At 40.9% G+C, this 17,606-nt stretch overlaps 4 protein-coding genes across 4 annotated transcripts; 3 read left to right on the forward strand and 1 right to left on the reverse strand.

Annotated features, from left to right (window-relative positions):
• The first annotated feature begins 19 nt into the window (after positions 1–19).
• Positions 20–3,258, forward strand: fam162a (family with sequence similarity 162 member A). Its single transcript, XM_056364974.1, has 5 exons — positions 20–178; positions 1,035–1,136; positions 1,551–1,662; positions 2,147–2,255; positions 2,435–3,258. The coding sequence occupies exons 1-5, from the start codon at positions 136–138 to the stop codon at positions 2,564–2,566; spliced, it is 498 nt and encodes a 165-aa protein (XP_056220949.1). The 5' UTR covers positions 20–135; the 3' UTR covers positions 2,567–3,258.
• A 461-nt stretch (positions 3,259–3,719) lies between these two features.
• On the reverse strand, positions 3,720–10,560 carry kpna1 (karyopherin alpha 1 (importin alpha 5)). The gene is made up of 14 exons (XM_056364967.1): positions 10,470–10,560; positions 9,772–9,905; positions 9,391–9,504; positions 9,164–9,263; positions 8,846–8,940; positions 8,514–8,645; positions 8,184–8,272; positions 7,963–8,062; positions 7,611–7,774; positions 7,130–7,208; positions 6,890–7,015; positions 6,677–6,804; positions 6,114–6,289; positions 3,720–5,612 (listed from the first exon to the last, which is right to left on the reverse strand). Exons 2-14 carry the CDS (start codon positions 9,895–9,897, stop codon positions 5,425–5,427), a joined length of 1,617 nt encoding a protein of 538 aa, XP_056220942.1. The 5' UTR covers positions 9,898–9,905; positions 10,470–10,560; the 3' UTR covers positions 3,720–5,424.
• A 1,318-nt stretch (positions 10,561–11,878) lies between these two features.
• On the forward strand, positions 11,879–12,999 carry LOC130161408 (nanos homolog 1-like). Its single transcript, XM_056364683.1, has one exon. It carries the CDS (start codon positions 12,205–12,207, stop codon positions 12,703–12,705), a length of 501 nt encoding a protein of 166 aa, XP_056220658.1. The 5' UTR covers positions 11,879–12,204; the 3' UTR covers positions 12,706–12,999.
• A 1,651-nt stretch (positions 13,000–14,650) lies between these two features.
• On the forward strand, positions 14,651–16,757 carry LOC130161669 (uncharacterized). Its single transcript, XM_056365084.1, has 7 exons — positions 14,651–14,684; positions 14,776–14,920; positions 15,038–15,151; positions 15,500–15,644; positions 15,799–15,947; positions 16,050–16,183; positions 16,301–16,757. Exons 1-7 carry the CDS (start codon positions 14,651–14,653, stop codon positions 16,450–16,452), a joined length of 873 nt encoding a protein of 290 aa, XP_056221059.1. The 3' UTR covers positions 16,453–16,757.
• Positions 16,758–17,606: the final 849 nt, after the last annotated feature.

The raw sequence follows: 17,606 nt of genomic DNA on the forward strand, positions 1-17,606 counted from the left end.
TATGATTATGTGACTGGGTCCTGTTGGGCAGATAGTTGACTTTCAGCAGCTGATGGTGGGCTATACGTGTTTGGACCGTATTCTACGACGCATGGCCTGATTCACTCATTGAATTTTATTAATTTTATCAAAAACATGAATTTCGTCAGGTCTCGCTTTTCCATTGGCAACGTTTTAGGTTCGTATCACGTTGAATTGTTGGGTTGTTTTTCGCTTAATAACTGGGTCGGACTGACTCTTCTTCCACTTTGTATTTGTAGTTAAGTTGATTGTTAAATTACCGACTGCAGTTGTAGCTAATTATCCAACATATTATCACCTGTTTTCTCATTGTTACACCACGATTCAGTTAAATGATGTTTGATTATGTGGCTGTGAATGGTACGTGACTCCACATCCGTATTGATAGATTTAACGATGATTACAGTTCCTGTATTGTGACATTTTTTTAGTCATCCCATAAAAACGTCTTACTGAAACACTTTTTGTTGTTTCATTGCACGATATTTCATTTTTATTGACATTACACGCCTCCATGTTATCATGAAAGTGAGCAGCTCCTAGGATACGGGTTATATTGTGACTACTTACTGGATTTATCAATGTAAAACTGGTTGCTGTTGGGTTTATGTATGGAAAGTAATTAGCATACTAACTGACAATGGAAATAATAACTATTTGCAGCCCAAATTAAGGGTAAAGATTCTCTTCAGATCCGGCACATCAGAGTTGCAATGATGTGTTGATCAGCTGAGAATAAGTGGCAAAAACTCTGATAATCAATTAAATTTCAAAACTGGTTAATTGATTCTAGGATTTCAGCAGCTTTAATGTGAGAGTTTGACGCTTTCCTCTGTTTGCTGTCATTGTAAACTGAATACACTGACTAAAACAAGCAGGTTAATGCTGTCTTCTTGAGCTCTGATGAAATCATTGCATGAAAAGAATCTGCACATTGATCCAAGTAATGAAAATCAGTTATTTTCAGCCGTTCAGCACATTTATTTTTTTTGTTTGCTTACATACCCCAACAGGTCAGAGGTGCAGGCAGGCCGCTGAAACATGGAGCCACAGAGGGATGTGCAATAAACCGCAGGAGGTCAAAGCAGAGTCTCTGCCTGCAGCCCCAGCAGAAGGTAGAGCTTTGGATCCAATTCAACCACAGAAATTTACAACCACTCATCCGCTCTTGATCTCAAGTCTCATAAACTTGGAAATCACCGATAAAAGCTTTCATAGGAAAACCGATAGCTCAAATCAATCTGGTGTGGAAACGACTACATAAGATTTAAGCACTAGCACATATATTTAAATAGATATTTACATCAGTGGTCGCTTGTTGTCGTCATAGCAAAGTGCGTGAGCATTCTCCAAGTCCCAAGGAGGAACACAGGAAGTGGGGTCACAGTCAAGGGTTTTGGATCTAATGAGTGGGGCCTGTGATACTGAACTTCTCTCCATTCACTGTTTTTTTAATCACAATTTGGATTTGTGGACTTCTGCTCTGTTTATTTGTCCTTTTTGAATGCGTGCTTTGTTCTGTCATACAGCAGCTCGCCCTGCGTTCAGAATCCCAGGCTCCAGACCCTCGGAGATGGACAAGAAGTTTTTGGTCTGGTCGGGACGTTTTAAGACCCCAGACCAGATACCAGACTTTGTTTCGTAAGTAGCCTCTTCCTGTTTATACCAGACCTCCCACTGCACTTGAATCTGATTGACCCGGTGTGTGATTTAGTTAAGCTGCATCACAAGAAACGGAGCTTACTAACTGGATGAGCGGTGGTGAGACTGCTCCAGTTCAAACATGGGGTTTGTTTGCGGGGAAGGTAATTACTGACATAAGGGTGGAGATAATATCTGATGTGCTGCTTTGATAAAAGACTTGATTGTCACGCATACAAACTGCAGACCTCCCACCTCACGTACACACAATGAGGCAAGGCTCCGTATCATAAAAACACTTGCCTGTTTTGAGTCATTGTGTGGACAAGTGTCAGACGACTGAATTGTAACTCAGATTAATTGTTGCAGCTGAAACAAGGAACATAAACATCCCTTTTGTGCTGTGATTTTCTACATTGTTTTCTGATGTGTGTTGAAAAGACTATTCTTGAAAGTACTTTTCATACACTTGCCTGTGCCGCAGGTTCGAGATGCTTGATGCTGCCAGAAACAAAGTCAGAGTGAAAGCCTGCTATGTGATGATGGCGGTCACAATTGGAGCCTGTCTGGTGACGGTGATCCTGGGCAAGAGGGTGAGTAGGTGACGATACACGAGTGCGCCGTGTCCGGTATCTGATTTCAAAGAGTTCAAGTTAGTTGAATGGTTCACAACTGTGTGAATCTAAATCTTAAAAAACCTAAAAGGTTGCTGCTGTTTATGTATTTCAGGTGACATAAATAGCATCACCTGTGTTCTGTCCTGTTTTCGCAGGCTGCAAGCAGGCACGAGTCCTTGACAGCGTTAAACATGGAGAAGAAAGCTAAGTGGAGGCAGGAACTACAAAAGGAGGGGGAAGCTGCTGCTGCTGCTGCTGCCGCCGCTCTGTCTCAGAAGGCTCAGTGACGAGGGACGGCTCATCTCTGCACAGCCATGTCATTTTCCCCAAATACTGGGCCAGTAGTGTCCCCCTCCTTACCGTATGTATCACAGCGTTAAAGCTCTCCACTCCCGTTCCTCTGGAGAAGCAGAGCAGCAAAAAGGTATCAGAGCAATTGATACTTAGTTGTACCTTTTCAACCAGCAGAGCACACAATTATGGACTTTTTTTTTCATTTCATCACTTTGAAACCCAGTGTGTGATTGTATTGAGGTTAAAAACTGGCAACTGTTTTTGGGGAAACGCCGCTAATGTGGTGGAAACTTGTTATATTAGAGGAGAATGGAAAATGCAGGTTTTAAAATGTTTTTCAAACAAATCAGTTGCACAGATCAACCAGTTGGGATTGAAGTACTCTGTCAATGTTTCTAATAAACCTCTCAAGCTCTCCGTTAATGCCTTAGATGTTCCTGCTCTTAAATTTGCCTCAGAGGCAACAGTCTTTGTTTTTATCCGCCTTGTGAAGACACTTCAGACCTCCAAAGGTTTGAAATGGTCTTAAGTTGTCTAAAGCGAACATCAAGAAGTGGCTCAGGCGTAAGATCCATCTGTACAACGGTCTGTCCTGTCAGAATCATGTGATTAGGTTTGTCACATACATGTTTGTATATAGTGAGCACCAAAGGAATTCAGTTTAATAAAATGATGTTTCTTGAGATTTTCTGCCTGATTTTAATGAGCTGATCTAATTCTGGTTCATATAAACTAATTCCACAGTTTATGGTCTCAGTTGAACTGAAGTTATTACTATTGTTACGCTAGTATTTCCTCAGTAAATACTGACAATACATTTTCCTTTCACTATATAATGTAGTGTGGTAGACGGGGTGCTGGGATTCCCCTTGTGTGTCCCAGTTAATGAGCTGAAATATTAAGTCAATTAATTAATGACAATCAGAAATTTTTGTAAATCAAAGGATCATTTTTTTAAGCAGAAAATGAAACTGTTCCACCTTCATTTGCTGTTTTTCTTAGTCATGGATTTGTCAGTATATTATGACATCTACAATAAAAATAATTGGTTGCCGCCTTACACAGAAGGTTAAAGTACTACCTTCCATGTCAATAAACGGATCCTCATTCTGAGTCCTAATTATAGTGAAACAGATTCACTTAAAGTATGGTTCATGAAACGGCTTTTATGCAAATGGCATAACAGGACAGTTGCACAAACAATACAACAAACAGTAATGTACATGTAGAGCTGGTCATCTCTTGCAGAGATTTCGACAAAAAGTAAGCAATGTAAAGAGGACTTAGTAAACAAACATTCAGTTTAGCTAACTAAGATGATCACCAGTATTTTCAAGTTTTAATCTGGATTTTCGTTGAAATTATCTGGAAGGATTTTCTGTAGAATAAGGATTATGGCACCATCAGCAACATGACAGATGCTAACCTAAACAGCCAATTTTCCAAAGAGGGTTTGATTTACTTCTTGTTCTTGTAGCTTTGCTGAGGCAGTATGATCTACTGATTAGTGTGCTAACAGTTTCAGTCCACAATCTGCTTGAGTCCCTCTGTAGGAAGGGTAAACAGTGAAGTACATTGTAATCCTTGTTACACCAGAAAGGGACCGAGGATACAGATCACACCTCAACACCTCGCTTCCTGAGGAGGGAAGAGCCGTGTCATCAACCAATTAAATAGTTAATGTAAAAACTATGGTATACTCTCAATGAGGCATCAGTCCTGAACTAAAGTGCTGCAAATGAAATGAAAGTATGGTAAAGATAATAAAAATTCCCGCTGGTCTGCTGCTGGACAGAATCCAGGGTTAAATAGTCTGTTTTGTCTTGTCCAAGTCTGTCCAATTGTCTCAGTGCGAGGGAAGACTCCAAATCCCATGGTTCCATGGGGTTATTCACATCACACCAGAGGCAGGAGGCAGTCTAAACTCTTCAGGATGGAGCCTGTGCAGGAGGAAAAGTCCCATTACTGGATAGAGGAATGCATGATATGAGAATCCAGGAGGGATCGCAAGCAGCCTGGTCTGTAACCAACAAGCTCCACCCCTCAGCGACACAGTCAGGTTCCTAATTTGTCCATCTGTGGTCACTTATCCAATGGCCGGAGAGGAGGTAATTCACCCCCTTTTTTTTTTTTTTTTTTGAGTCGTTTAAGTGCGTTTTGTAGAGGTCAGTTGAGTCCGAGGTTTGGGACTGGCCACGTAGCCCCGCTGTGGGCAATTCAGTCCAGTGACCACATTTAAATATGTGGTCAACGTCTCATGGTCAGTCCAGTGTTTAGGTTGGATCATTCTTCTCTGTGTGTGTGTGTGTGCGTGTGTGGGAGGGGGGTAAAATCACGTCCATGGTTGTCTGTCTTGCGAGTCATTAATGCTTCAATCAGACAAGCAGTGCAGTCCTGAAACTCCCACTGACTCAGAGATAGGGATCGCCAATCCTACGGGAACACGGAGAAGTGCTTTTCATTTGGGATGATCTGAGGAGGAATTCCAAAAAAGTAAGACGAGGGTGGTGTTACGGGAAAATCTGCTAGTAGGAGATGCTGGGGCCTGAGCAGGTAGTAGGGCTCCAGGTGCTGAGGAATTAGGCGCAGAGGTGAGCTCAGCGCAAGACAGAATGATGAGTGAAACCTTCACGAACTGGCTGACAAGACTGCGGAACTTGACCCACGTTGGACGTACGCGCACACACACGTGCTCCTGTAATGTTAAATTTTTCATAATCATGATAATGATTAAAATCAATTGCCGAGGGTCGTCGTCGTCGCCCTTGATCATGGCAGTGGGCAGAGAGCGAGAGAAATGAGCAGAGGTGAGGATGAAGGTGGAGCACAGGGGGAGAGGGAGGATTCAGCATTATAGCTGGAAGCCCTCCATCGGGGCCTCGCACTGCTGGAAGAGGAACTGCTGCTGCTGCAGGTCGACGGCCGGAGCCAGAGACGGGTCCTCGTCTTCAGTGTTGAAGTAGCGTTCGATCAGGTCGAAGGCTTTCTGGTAGATTTCCTGGTTCTCGTGACCCTGCAGGAACTCCAGCTTGTCCAGGCCTGAGAAAAAGAGAGGAAATATTAATCAACTGACAAATAATTCATTTGCAACTATTGAAATCATCAATTGTTTAAGTAATTTATCAACCAAATCTGCCTAGCAGTGCAACAATTAGCTAATTAATTGGCAACTATTTTGTTAGTTATCATTTTCAAGCAAAAATGTGTAATATATCTTGTTACAGCTTCTCAAATGTGATGATTTTGCTACTTTTCTTTGTCATGTATGATAATGAAATGACTGACTTCGGATTGGACATAGAGGTATTTTTCACAATTTTCTGCCAGTTTTATTAACAACACAATTATTAGTTAATGAAAGCAATAATAGATTAGTCCATAATGAAAATAATCCTTCATTGCAACCCTAAGACTGTCAACCATTCTCTGGTCACCTTCACCTTTTTCAATTTGCTGATTTTTTCTATTTTCTATTTTTTATAAAACCTCACAGTTTGCACGTTCTAATTAAAATTGTTAATTGAACATATAAACACCAACCGTAGGCCTCTTCGATGAGTGCACAGTAGGGGTTGATTCCTCCTCCTCTCTTGGCCTCCAGTTCTCCCAGTCGCAAGATGTTCTCTAGGCCGTTTAGAGCCACCTGAACTATTTTGGAGTCCATAAGTGTGAGCAGGTCACACAATGGTTTTATGCAGCCCAGCTCCACTAAGTGCCTGCAGGGGGCGGCACACACATGAACTCAGCACTCATCAAACATGATAAGGAATCCACACATCCTGCAGCGATTAAACTACACCACAGTCATTACACCAGCTGAAGGAATGTCTATGACAACCTCCTATGTTACAAGATGAAAAACATTCTGATTAATAACAACAGCTCATTTCCTTTAGATTTACCATTTTGCAATCAGCCAGTCTTAAAATACAAACTTAACAAACCCATAATCTTTCTTGATATTAAGTGGTACACCTGTATGAATTAATTCCAAATGAAGGTTTCAGAACTCTCATAATATTAGGGACATACTGTACATTAGCTGCTGGCAACAGAGGCTGCATATACTGTACAGGTTTGTTAAAATGCATCAGTATTCTTACCTGATTTGCTCTGCAGAGCCCCCCGAGGTGGCATTGGTAATGGCCCATGCTGCCTCCTTCCTTGTGCGAAACTCTGCTACTTGCAGGATAGTGATGAGAGGAGGCAGCAGACCGGCATCTATCACCATCTACAAAGAGGGAAAAAGAGTGATTACAATACTCAAGTCCGCAAGTCAACACACGCCCGGTTAGCCTGAGGCACAGCACACAGACCTGTATTTGTGCTCGGTTTCCTGCAGTGATGTTGGAGATAGTCCAGCAGGCTTCCTTCTTGATTGACTCCTTGGGGCTGCTCAGGAGGTGATGTAGGGACTGCAGCGCCGAGCAGTTCAGGATCACCTACAGAATAACAAACGCAAATTACAATCAGAGTTAGAAATATTCACTTGTCAGTATCCGGTTACTTTTTGCATAAGTAGTATAACTTCATTTGTGTCAACATGTTGCTTTTACCTGTGTCTGCAGATCATCTCCAGTCACTATGTTCCCAACAGCTCGCAATGCAGGGGATACCACCTTATAATCAGAATGCCTGGAACAAAGCAGATTCATAGTGTCAGATTGCTCTGATCTTCTTTATATAAGTTTGAAACTATTGACATAAAAAAAAAAAAAAATATTTGCCCTCCAGTTTCCAGATGTTAGCAATAACTGTTGAGTCACACTTTCTGTTGTTTTCACATGGAAATACTACTGGGACAACTTCTGCAGTTTGCCACAGCTGGTAATGAATTACTCAAAACTGAATAATGTCCGGGAATATTCACAACACACCCACATCTGGTCTGTCACACCCAATGTAGTGGTGACAAATGGTGCACATAGGAGACTCTGAGTGAAACACATAGCACTAGCGTGTTATCAGCTTGTCGTGCCTGTTTTCCACAGTCAAACGAGAAACCTACACGTGTCTCCAACAAAACTAAAGCCTTACATCAGTAATTCCACCAGCCTGCGACAAACTCCTGAGTCAATAACAGCCTGGATTTTGTCATTGGGGCCATCAGATAGGTAGGAAAGCGCCCAGCATGCGTCAGCCAGGATGTCTGTGTCGTTGACGAACAGCAGCCAAGACAGTACACTGAGACATGGGGACACCTGGGAGAAAAACATGGCACAAAAAAACATGGTGGGCAGGCTCATTTTGGTGTTAACATCAGGGGGAGCAAATGTTTTCCAGTTTAGATATAAGCACCTTATGACCTTGGAAAGCGAGATATGATGTACTTTAGCAAATGTGAGAGGTGTGCTGTTGCCATGGGGATATGTTTATCTTGGCAAATTACCTTAGTGAAGTCTGGGGGTGGGTTCTTCCCTCTGCATAGGTTTGAGAGCGCCCACACCGCGTTCCTCATCATTGTTAGACGATTCTGTTTGGCCAATAACCTGCAAGAGGAGTTTTGCCAAACATGTTTTACCAAGGACACAGGATCAAAGGTGTTCTTTATTTTCAAGTGTAACAAGAAGATTTTGAAGGAAGATAATGTGACACTGAGTTCCTACTTACTGCACCAGGGAAGGCAGAATGTTGCAGTCTATGACAAAGTCTCTGCATTCTGTGCTATCTCCTGCTATGTTTCCCAAGGCCCACACTGCCTGAAGGGCACAGCAATAATTCAGGTTATACAATAAATAATATCACAATATATTCAATTACAGGTTTCAGGATAACAGACTTGCAAAATGTTAATGATATAAAATGTTTTAAATCATCATCACTATGTTTTATTCAACCTAATAAGCCAGGCTGAATATTTATAGCAGTATGCACACTGGCACATAATTACGTAAAAACAGCTCAGAGACATTTTAGTGACTTTCAGTGAACACTTCTTACTTGTTCCTGTACGTCTTCAAAGTCCGAGCTGAGCATCTCTATGAATATGGGCACAGCTCCTGCCTGGATGACCACCCGTGTCTGATGGGATGTACCTGATGCAATGTTGGTCAACACCCATGCAGCCTCAAACTAAAACAATATTCAAAATAAATAAGAATTTAAAAAACTTAAAATAAATATTAATTTATGACCTTGTGTTGGTTTAACTGTCAAATTACACATACTACATGCAGTGTTTGAAATTTATTATTAGGACAGGAAGAACACTTTACAAACAAGGATAAGAAACTGCAAGAAGCTTAATGCCCCCTCAGATTAAAGAAATTTACCTGCAATGTGCAGTTTTCTCTCCTCTTCAGGAACTCAACAAACCGCTCCACTACCCCTGGAGTGGCAATGACTTCATCAATAGGTGGGTTTGGTTCTGTGTGAAACATACGAGTACAGGTTGACAATATGGAAATAATTCATATTGTGAATTCCTATCAAACAGTCTCTTGATATCTTGATATCAATAGATGAAAATGTTTACTTAAGTATTCAAAATTGTAATTTCTCATGTTGAAGGCATTAAATTATCAACTAGCCCTAGTGAACAGAGGTGAAAAGAACTCATGGCAAATAATAATTATCTCCAGCACCCTTACCTTTAGAGAGGAGTTTCCTAAAGCGCTGAGTGCCTATTAGCTGCTGCTCAGGCGAACTGGAGAAGATCATTTGAGTCATATCTTCAGAGATCACCCCACCCTGTGCAGCATTGGAGATTAAAGAGAGATTTGATCAAACACAGATGAAATACCGCCACATCTGACTTTAAACATTATGCTAAACTTTAATATAAAAAAATGATTTTATTCAATGTTTTTCTTCTCACCATGAGTGGGTCCATGTTGTTAGCCTGGGACTCCAGGTAGCCGCTATCGGCCATCCCATCGTCCTCCAGGGGGCCATCATCCTCAACTGTGGCAACATTCCTCCTCTTAAACAGCTGGAATACAGTAGTATTTAAATGAATTATTTTGATCTTATTTGGCACAATTCTTCTTCACAACTGCAGTGTTAGAAAAAAAATAGCATGGTATCAAGTTTTCTTCCTGACATTAGCAACATTGACAGGAAACAAACTCAGACCCCTTAAGATTGTTTATGTTTGATGGAGGTCTGTTAAGAGTGGTCACAATGTACTTTATTTGATTCGTTTGAGAACAATTCTACCTATTAGGTGGACGACGTTACTTGTCTACACTTTGCTCACCTGTTCGTCCTTCTTCTGTTTGCGGAGCTGTAGGCCTTCCTCTTCCCTCCTTCTTCTCATTTCATCTGTGTTGAGAGACTTGTTCTTGTAGCTCTTAAGTCGTGCATTGTCCTTACCTTGACTCATTGTGTAGCCTTGGAAGATGCAGAAATATACATGTAAATATTACTCTGACAGCCTTGTAAACAATCACTTACTAAAGCTGCTAAGTTGATATCGAAATTCAAACTGTATTTTAAATAGCTAGCTAAACAGGAGATAATTCCCCTTAACAAACATTGTACATCAAATGAGGGCATCTAAGGATACTAGCTAGCTGGTTAGCTTTATGTGTATTGACACTGCGTAATTAATAAGCTACCAAACATATCTTTATCAAATGACCCGGTGTGCTGCTTCCCTTTACGATCCACTGATCACCAAAGCACAGAACAATATTAATTACACGGGAAGGCTACACTTAGCTCAGCTAGCTAATGTCATAGCCGTTGTTAGCACAATCTACAACCGAAAGCTAGCTAGCTAGAAGTGGCTAGCCTATTTAGCTAACGTTAGCTCTGAAATCCAACGTTAACGTTAACTCGTGCGACATCCCAAAGTTTTCCAAACGTTGTCGACATTGAGAATTAAATTAGCGTCTGATTATGAAGTGTTTTCACACAAAGACTGCCAAATATTAGTAATTATTATTATCTGACCTGTCAAATCGGGCTCTGTAATCCCCTTCTTTGCTAGGCCACCGTTCTTACAGCCGTCGCCGGTATGCTACTGCGCATGCGGGATGTTCAATCACCACCACCACCACCACCACCACCCCCCCCCGCAACTCCCCCGCACCTACTTACACTCCACCCCACCTACGCGACGCTAATGCCCTGTAAATAACCATAGACTGCATGTAAACAACTAGAAAACCAACCTCCACCATTAATATAAAATAGACTGTACGCTTGTTGCAAATATGTAATACGTAGTCAACAGACACGATACATATTCATAATGTTATTATATTATTTAGTTTAGCTGGCTGGCTGCAGACTTTATTTCATGCCACAATATCTAAACAAGCACATCATGCAGCTTCGATAGCGACCTGATCGGAGGAATAAAACTATACATTCAAAATGCCACCGTGCCAACTTCAAGGTAGACTGAATGCATCCGTCGGCCCCTCAGTTCTGTGAAAAAGCCGGCTTATAGGTGCAGGTGTGAGACTGTGTGTCGCTGTAACAATGATGCTGTTTTTAAGTGGAGCACAGACGCCCCGGCGCCAGCGGTCATTAGGTGTTAAATAACACACACAAACACACACAAACACACACAAACACACACACACACACACACACACACAACACACACACACACACACACACACACACACACACACAAACACACACACACACGCACTCAACCACCTAGGTTACCCCCTACCCACAATCATCACCATATTATTCCGGTAACACCAGAATAATACTTCATACCCCCTTTTTCCATCATCATCATTATCATCATCATCATTATCCACATTATTGTAAACAATTTACAAACTTATTCACAACAAACATAACAAGGAGGCGTTTCATTATTTTGATGGAGGAAACGATTGGTTTACATGTAAATGTAAACAAAAGGAAAATAATGTAATAACAAATGTTATTAATCATCATCATATCATCTTCTTCTCGATGATCCATATTCTTGAGAACAACTGTTCCAAACATCGACAGCAAGCAGATAGTCCAAAGAAAGATGATACAGGAGCAGTAAAAAAGAAGAGGGGTTGATGGCAGGTGACTATTGACACTCCGTCTGACCCTTCAGCACTTAAAGCATGACAGGTGCACTGTCTGCAAAATTGGAAACAGTAGACTCCACTATCCAACCACCTAGGTTACCCCCCCCCCACCCCCCCCACCACCACCACCACAGCCACCACCACCTATTTGTCATTTCATTGTGCTGTACATGATCATTTAAGAGCTTTTTTTCAAGATTTTAAGAGCTGGTAAGAATATTCCCAATGGTTTGATCCACCCATGAAATAGTGTCATAGCAGTCTTTACATTCACATATAAAATTAAGTGAAAATCAATATTTAGTTGTTGGTGTTGTGTCTCATATGAGTTCACGTTGGACTTTGTTTGTCTTCCTGTTTGGATGTGATCAAATAGCCCAAATGATGCATCATAAATCGCTGGTAGCTGTTTTCATGAAAGTTCTTATAGAGGTCCTGACACTTTCCAGCCGTGTCAGGCCTCTGAGATGAAAGAAAACCATCCAAACTGCACAATACGATTTTTTTTCTTCCTCCAAACACCTGCCATCAGTCTGCCTATTAGAAAAAACATTGTTGCACTTTAAAGCCATTTCAGACCTCTACAAATATGAGACGCTACTACACGCGCACAAATTTGGTGCGATTGCTCTGTAAAAATGTCAACAATGCAAAGACAAGTCGGGGTCCAGAGCTCCCTCCTCGCTGATGGGGACTGCTTCGACATGTGGCACGACTACATGAAGCTGGGCAGGCTGCTGGAGAGGCTGTGCCGCAGGCGTGAGGAGGACCACAGAGACGCCGAGGGCCCAAAGAAGAAGGACCAGGCCGAGCCGTGGAGCCACATCCGAGTCTCATCCCGGCAGGAGGAGTACAAACACTCCACAGAGAGCAGCTCAGCCAGCAGCCTGTCTGACACCAGCTGCAGCGGGACTTCCTCGGTCTGCTGCCGCTTCTGCAAGCAGAACGGGGAGTCTCCGATGGTGTACCGCTCACACAAGCTGAAATCTGACGAAGGGAGAGTCACCTGCCCCATCCTTCGGAACTACACCTGTCCCATCTGTGACGCCACCGGGGACTACGCTCACACACGCAGGTACTGCCCGCAGGCACAGCGGCGCGAGGCTGCGAAGATGCTGCGAAGGGGCAGATTCTGGTAAGCTGCTGCTGCTGATGGACACTGAGAGACTGAGGACACTGAAAAGACTGTAAATAATTACCAAAAAAAAAAAAAAAGAAAAGTTTTTAGCCATGTGTTCATGTGCGCACAGACTGTTTCAGGTATAGAAATGTGCAGCTTGGAGTGAGATGTTTCATGTTTGGAGCTTCCCTATGTTTTGTAAATATTTGGAGTGTAAATTTTCTGAAGTTTTCTTATGCGACATCTATGTTGCAACAGACTTGGCTGCACTTGTTGAACACTAATTTTGCTAATAAAACCTGATTCTACTGAAGTCTGATTCGGTTTTTTGTTTGAAATACCAATATTGTTGTGCACAATTTTGAAGTACTTGTGCTTTGGTGGTGGTTACACACTCATGTGGAGTAAAAACATGATAAGTAACTATTGGAAAAATTCTGCACTATTTCCTGGGGTAAATAGGCCTAATCAGCCTACCGTTTTATTACACAAAATAAACGAATGAAGACGACGTATATCTGAAGGTTAGACATTGTAGATACAGTTAGTCATAACTCATGATTCATAACTCACTAATTCACGTTCGTAAAAGACCAAACTCTGGTCCCACCTCCTGGGACACAAACTACATCGATCAGGTGATAAATTGCTGTTACTAAACTGGTCAATGAACAATGACCTCTTTTAGAGAGAGAATTATATCATAGAGATTATATCACTGGATTATTATAGGCTAACTGATGCTAATGTGATTGCTAATGTTTTTTTTTAACATTGTAGCTGGCCAAGGTAATTTTACCTACAGTAACATATTAGCCATGATCAAATTGTAAAGGCCACCTACTGCTGAATGATTTGATTTGATTTGATTTGGTTGTTTGATTGCCGCTTACTAAACCTGGCATCTAAGGATAACACGGATCTTAACAGATCACCTCACATCTTGACCTCTGTAGGTCGAAGAATGAGAGTGAGGTGGAGTAACATTCAGCTCCTTTACTGCAGTGAAAGTGGTAATAAGTCAATGCAAAAGTACTGCAGTACAAGTAAAGGTCAGCGAAAAGTACTTGCTATATCAAGTGGCCCCATATTGAGTCATATTTTGTAGTTTTTAATTTAAACCAACTTGTTTAAACAGTGTTAAGAAAGATTTGTTTCACCTCTTCATAGAATTTGAGAATAAAATGACTGTATAAAAACTATCTGCAAAATTACTTGTATCCACAGATATGAAAAATAAATGTTGTGAACTAAAAAGTACCCTCCTAAAGAGGGTGGAGTGGAAGTATAAAATAGTATAAAATGGACCCACTCCAGTAAAGTACATAAAATTTACTTAAGTACAGATCTTGAGTAAATGTACATACATAGTTGAGTTCTACTGCTGATGAGGGGACATTTCATGACTCTGAGGAAGCAAACTCTCACCTGCTCTCACCTGCTGGATTGGATATGATAAAGATCCGTTACCAAACATCACTACTGGGTCAATGTCTGGCTCTGGAACTCAAGTTACGAAGCAGGGAGTTTCTTCATCTCAGCTGATAGGATTTTTTTTTTTCCCTTTCATTCAGTCCGTGGTTTGAAAACAAAGGGCACACGAAGCAGATCTCTTAATGCTGATGATATACATTTCAAACACGTACACGTGCCGAAAGGTCATAAAAGCTTGGCTCTTACACAACCTGCCTTTTATGAAATAAAAAGCTCCTCCTCGACAGCTGTCTTTGTGTTGCATTTTCCCTGCTTTCATCCAGGAACGCACGTCTGTCTTTATTCATGTTAATATTGGTGCAATTTGGTCTTAAGACTGAGTTATTATCAAGGTCTGCTTCTCACATTATAATGTGCTTTGACTTATAATCCTTGTGCTTTTTAGATAAGTCAACTGATCCACAATGGCAAAACATAACATTAGCCTTCTGATTGCCATGGTGCTGGCTTTGATTTTCTTCATTATTACCATGGTGTTCAATGTTCTGGCAGGCCCGGGAATATGTAAGTCTGAGTTTTGATGCTCTATATATTATTTTGTTATTCATAAATTAATTTTATTTTTTGAATTTTTAAATCCCCCCCCCCCCCACAGATCCATTTTTGTCGACCACTGGTAATGTTTCGGATGAGTTTGTAACCGAGATCACGCCAGCAGGATGGACCTTCTCCATTTGGTCAATCATTTACATCTTTCTGGCTTTAGTGTTGCTCTACCTCTTCTCCGGCATCTTTCGGAAGTAAGAACCTGCCTAAATTGAACGTTTTTTCATCTTTTCAAAAACAATCAAAGGTTATCTTTTTCTCTCCTGCACTCTACCTGGTATGTTGAAGTGTACTGTGATTTCTTTCTCTAGGAACGTCTATGGTTACGTCTACTGCAGCCCTGCTGTTTTGCCACACGGATTTTACGTGGCTTGGTGCTTGAACCTGGGCTTCAACACTGGATGGTTGTTCCTGTGGGACAGAATGTGAGATAACACCTTTTTCTTAATTTTCAAATGAAATCAGTCTGCAATTTATTTCACAGTGTTGAGAAACCATCTTCATTTAATTGTTACAGGTAAACAATCGGTATTGGTAGCACATCTTTAACGGAAGACAACACTGTCCAGTGCATATAGTAGAAACATGCATTGGACTTTAGGTGGATTTGGAGTCCTATGTTGTACAGATTGTCGTGTAGATAAAATTGACCTGGCTTGATTGAAAAAAAAAAAGCAGGATATCCACACAAGAAACGCTTTTATTTTCTACTTTATTTCAACTGATCACTGTGATTAAACATACTTTTGTTCTATCTGTCATCTCCATCAAAGGTTGATTCCTGCTGCCCTGGCTTTCCTCATCCTGATCGCCTTGACTAACTACATCCTGATATTCTTCTCCTGCTTTGGTCTCCATAACTACGGAGCCTGGCTCAACAAATACCACCAAGTAGACCTGTGGCTCCACCGTGTCTTGGTGAGAAGTGCAGCTCAATTTCAAGTTTATTCTTATCTGCTACCTCCCAGCAGCATCTTTTGCGCCAACTCTTTTTTTAACTAATGTTTTTCTTTGAAAGACATCTCTGCCTCCGTCTCGGCATCTAAGTCTTTTCTGTTGTCCTGTATTGCAGATTCAAAATGGAGTCGCCATCTATGCAACATGGACAACCATCGCATCCCTCGTGAACCTGGCTGTTGTGCTGAAATACAATGCAAACATGTCCCAGGCGGACGCCGCCACGGTCTCTCTCGCTGTTCTGACTGTACTGTTATTTGTGTGGTAAGTGCAAAACAGAGGAAAATCATTTCAAATTTAACAAAGAAATAAAAAATAAGAAGTAGAAAACATATTTCTGTAGCAAATGTATCGTCTATCTCACAGGTTTATGCTGGAAAACACTGTCCTCGACAAACACGTGAGGTTCATTTTCACCATTTACCCTGTTGTGATCTGGGCGCTGACGGGGGTAGTCATGAAAAACACTGCAGCTTCTACTCGCAATAATATCTTCACTGGTGAGGAACTAAAAATAAAAAAATCTGTTTTTCTATTAATTTTCCCCTGAACTACTGCAGAGACATACTGTATTTGCAAAAGCCGAGATATAATATAATGTTTTTCTTCCACTATAGATGCCCTGTTGGCTGTAGCCTGTTTGTTTTGTGGCGCACGGGTATTTTTGGTCACCTGGAAGCAAATCAAACAGCCATTTTACAAAGACTTCAACCTCGAGGTCCTGTCTCCGATGGAGGTCGCTGAGAAGCAGAAGAAGATATTTAAGTGATGCTGAGTGAATATTTTTTTCTGATGAACCCTGGTGTTTGGAGCCACTGTCGTCTCTGTATGAGATCTACTTCTAAATGCTTTGTGTATGTTGTAATTGATGACTTTTGTTTTGCGTTGGGTGACACTGCTGAAATTAAAAGATGCTGAAGTATACTCATCCTGTGCTCTGACATCCCTGACAGACACAATTCATGATGCACTTCACCGTTATTTTTCATACAAATGTGAAATCGTTTCTGTTCATGCATTATGAATTTTCTTTTCGTTTGCCATCCTGCAAAAAATAAATATTTTGTTCCTCAATTGTGTGTCTTTGTGGAGTGATTATAGAGATAATGAACTGTTTCATTAAAAAGTACAAGAAACATCCCTGTAGATATAGAGTCTGGATGATGGTACTGATCATTCTGCATATTATAAAATCAGGACTACTTTGTGTTGCTACTCTTCTGGCTTCGCTGCTTGTTGAACCACATTGTCTTTCCATGTAATTGCACTGTACTTCCTGTCAGATTTTTATGCGTTTTATTGCTCCATCCTTAGCCTTGTAATAATGTTCCTGTCAGTGTTTGATGCCTGCTTTTCCATTCCCAACATCCCTCTTCTTCTTTCTCTCTCCTTTACGGTATCTCTTAAACAGATTATATTTACATATCACCCAGTTGCAATGATATCTTCACTGGTAAAACAAAGATAGTTCAATACGAATGATACAGCTATACATGAACTATCATGCATTTATTGCCAATATTCCTCTTTAACCTTGACTGACTGCTCTCTGGACCTTTTATGGCTTTTTTCTAACATTGCTTGCTAACACAACTCATTAGGCTCTGATAAGGAGATTATTACAACACCTTACAGTATAGACTCTATAATTTAAACATTTGCCAGATTTTATTTTCTATCAAATGCCAACTTATCTTGCAATTATTACTTTCTGTTGTGTTGGATGAAAACACTAAAAGCTGAAGATGCAACACAGTAAAAACAAAATAAAAAAAATTTGGTGGTTCAGGACTTTTTCTGTTGAAAACGAAACAAAGATTATTTATTTAAAATTTTCAGTTATCATAAACTTTCCACATACATGTTCACGATTCACAAAAAATTTCAAGGGCAATAGTCGGCAAGAGTTTCACGGTTGAGGAG

The sequence above is a fragment of the Seriola aureovittata genome, chromosome 20, assembly GCF_021018895.1.
Source record: "Seriola aureovittata isolate HTS-2021-v1 ecotype China chromosome 20, ASM2101889v1, whole genome shotgun sequence".
Classification (NCBI taxonomy): domain Eukaryota; kingdom Metazoa; phylum Chordata; class Actinopteri; order Carangiformes; family Carangidae; genus Seriola; species Seriola aureovittata.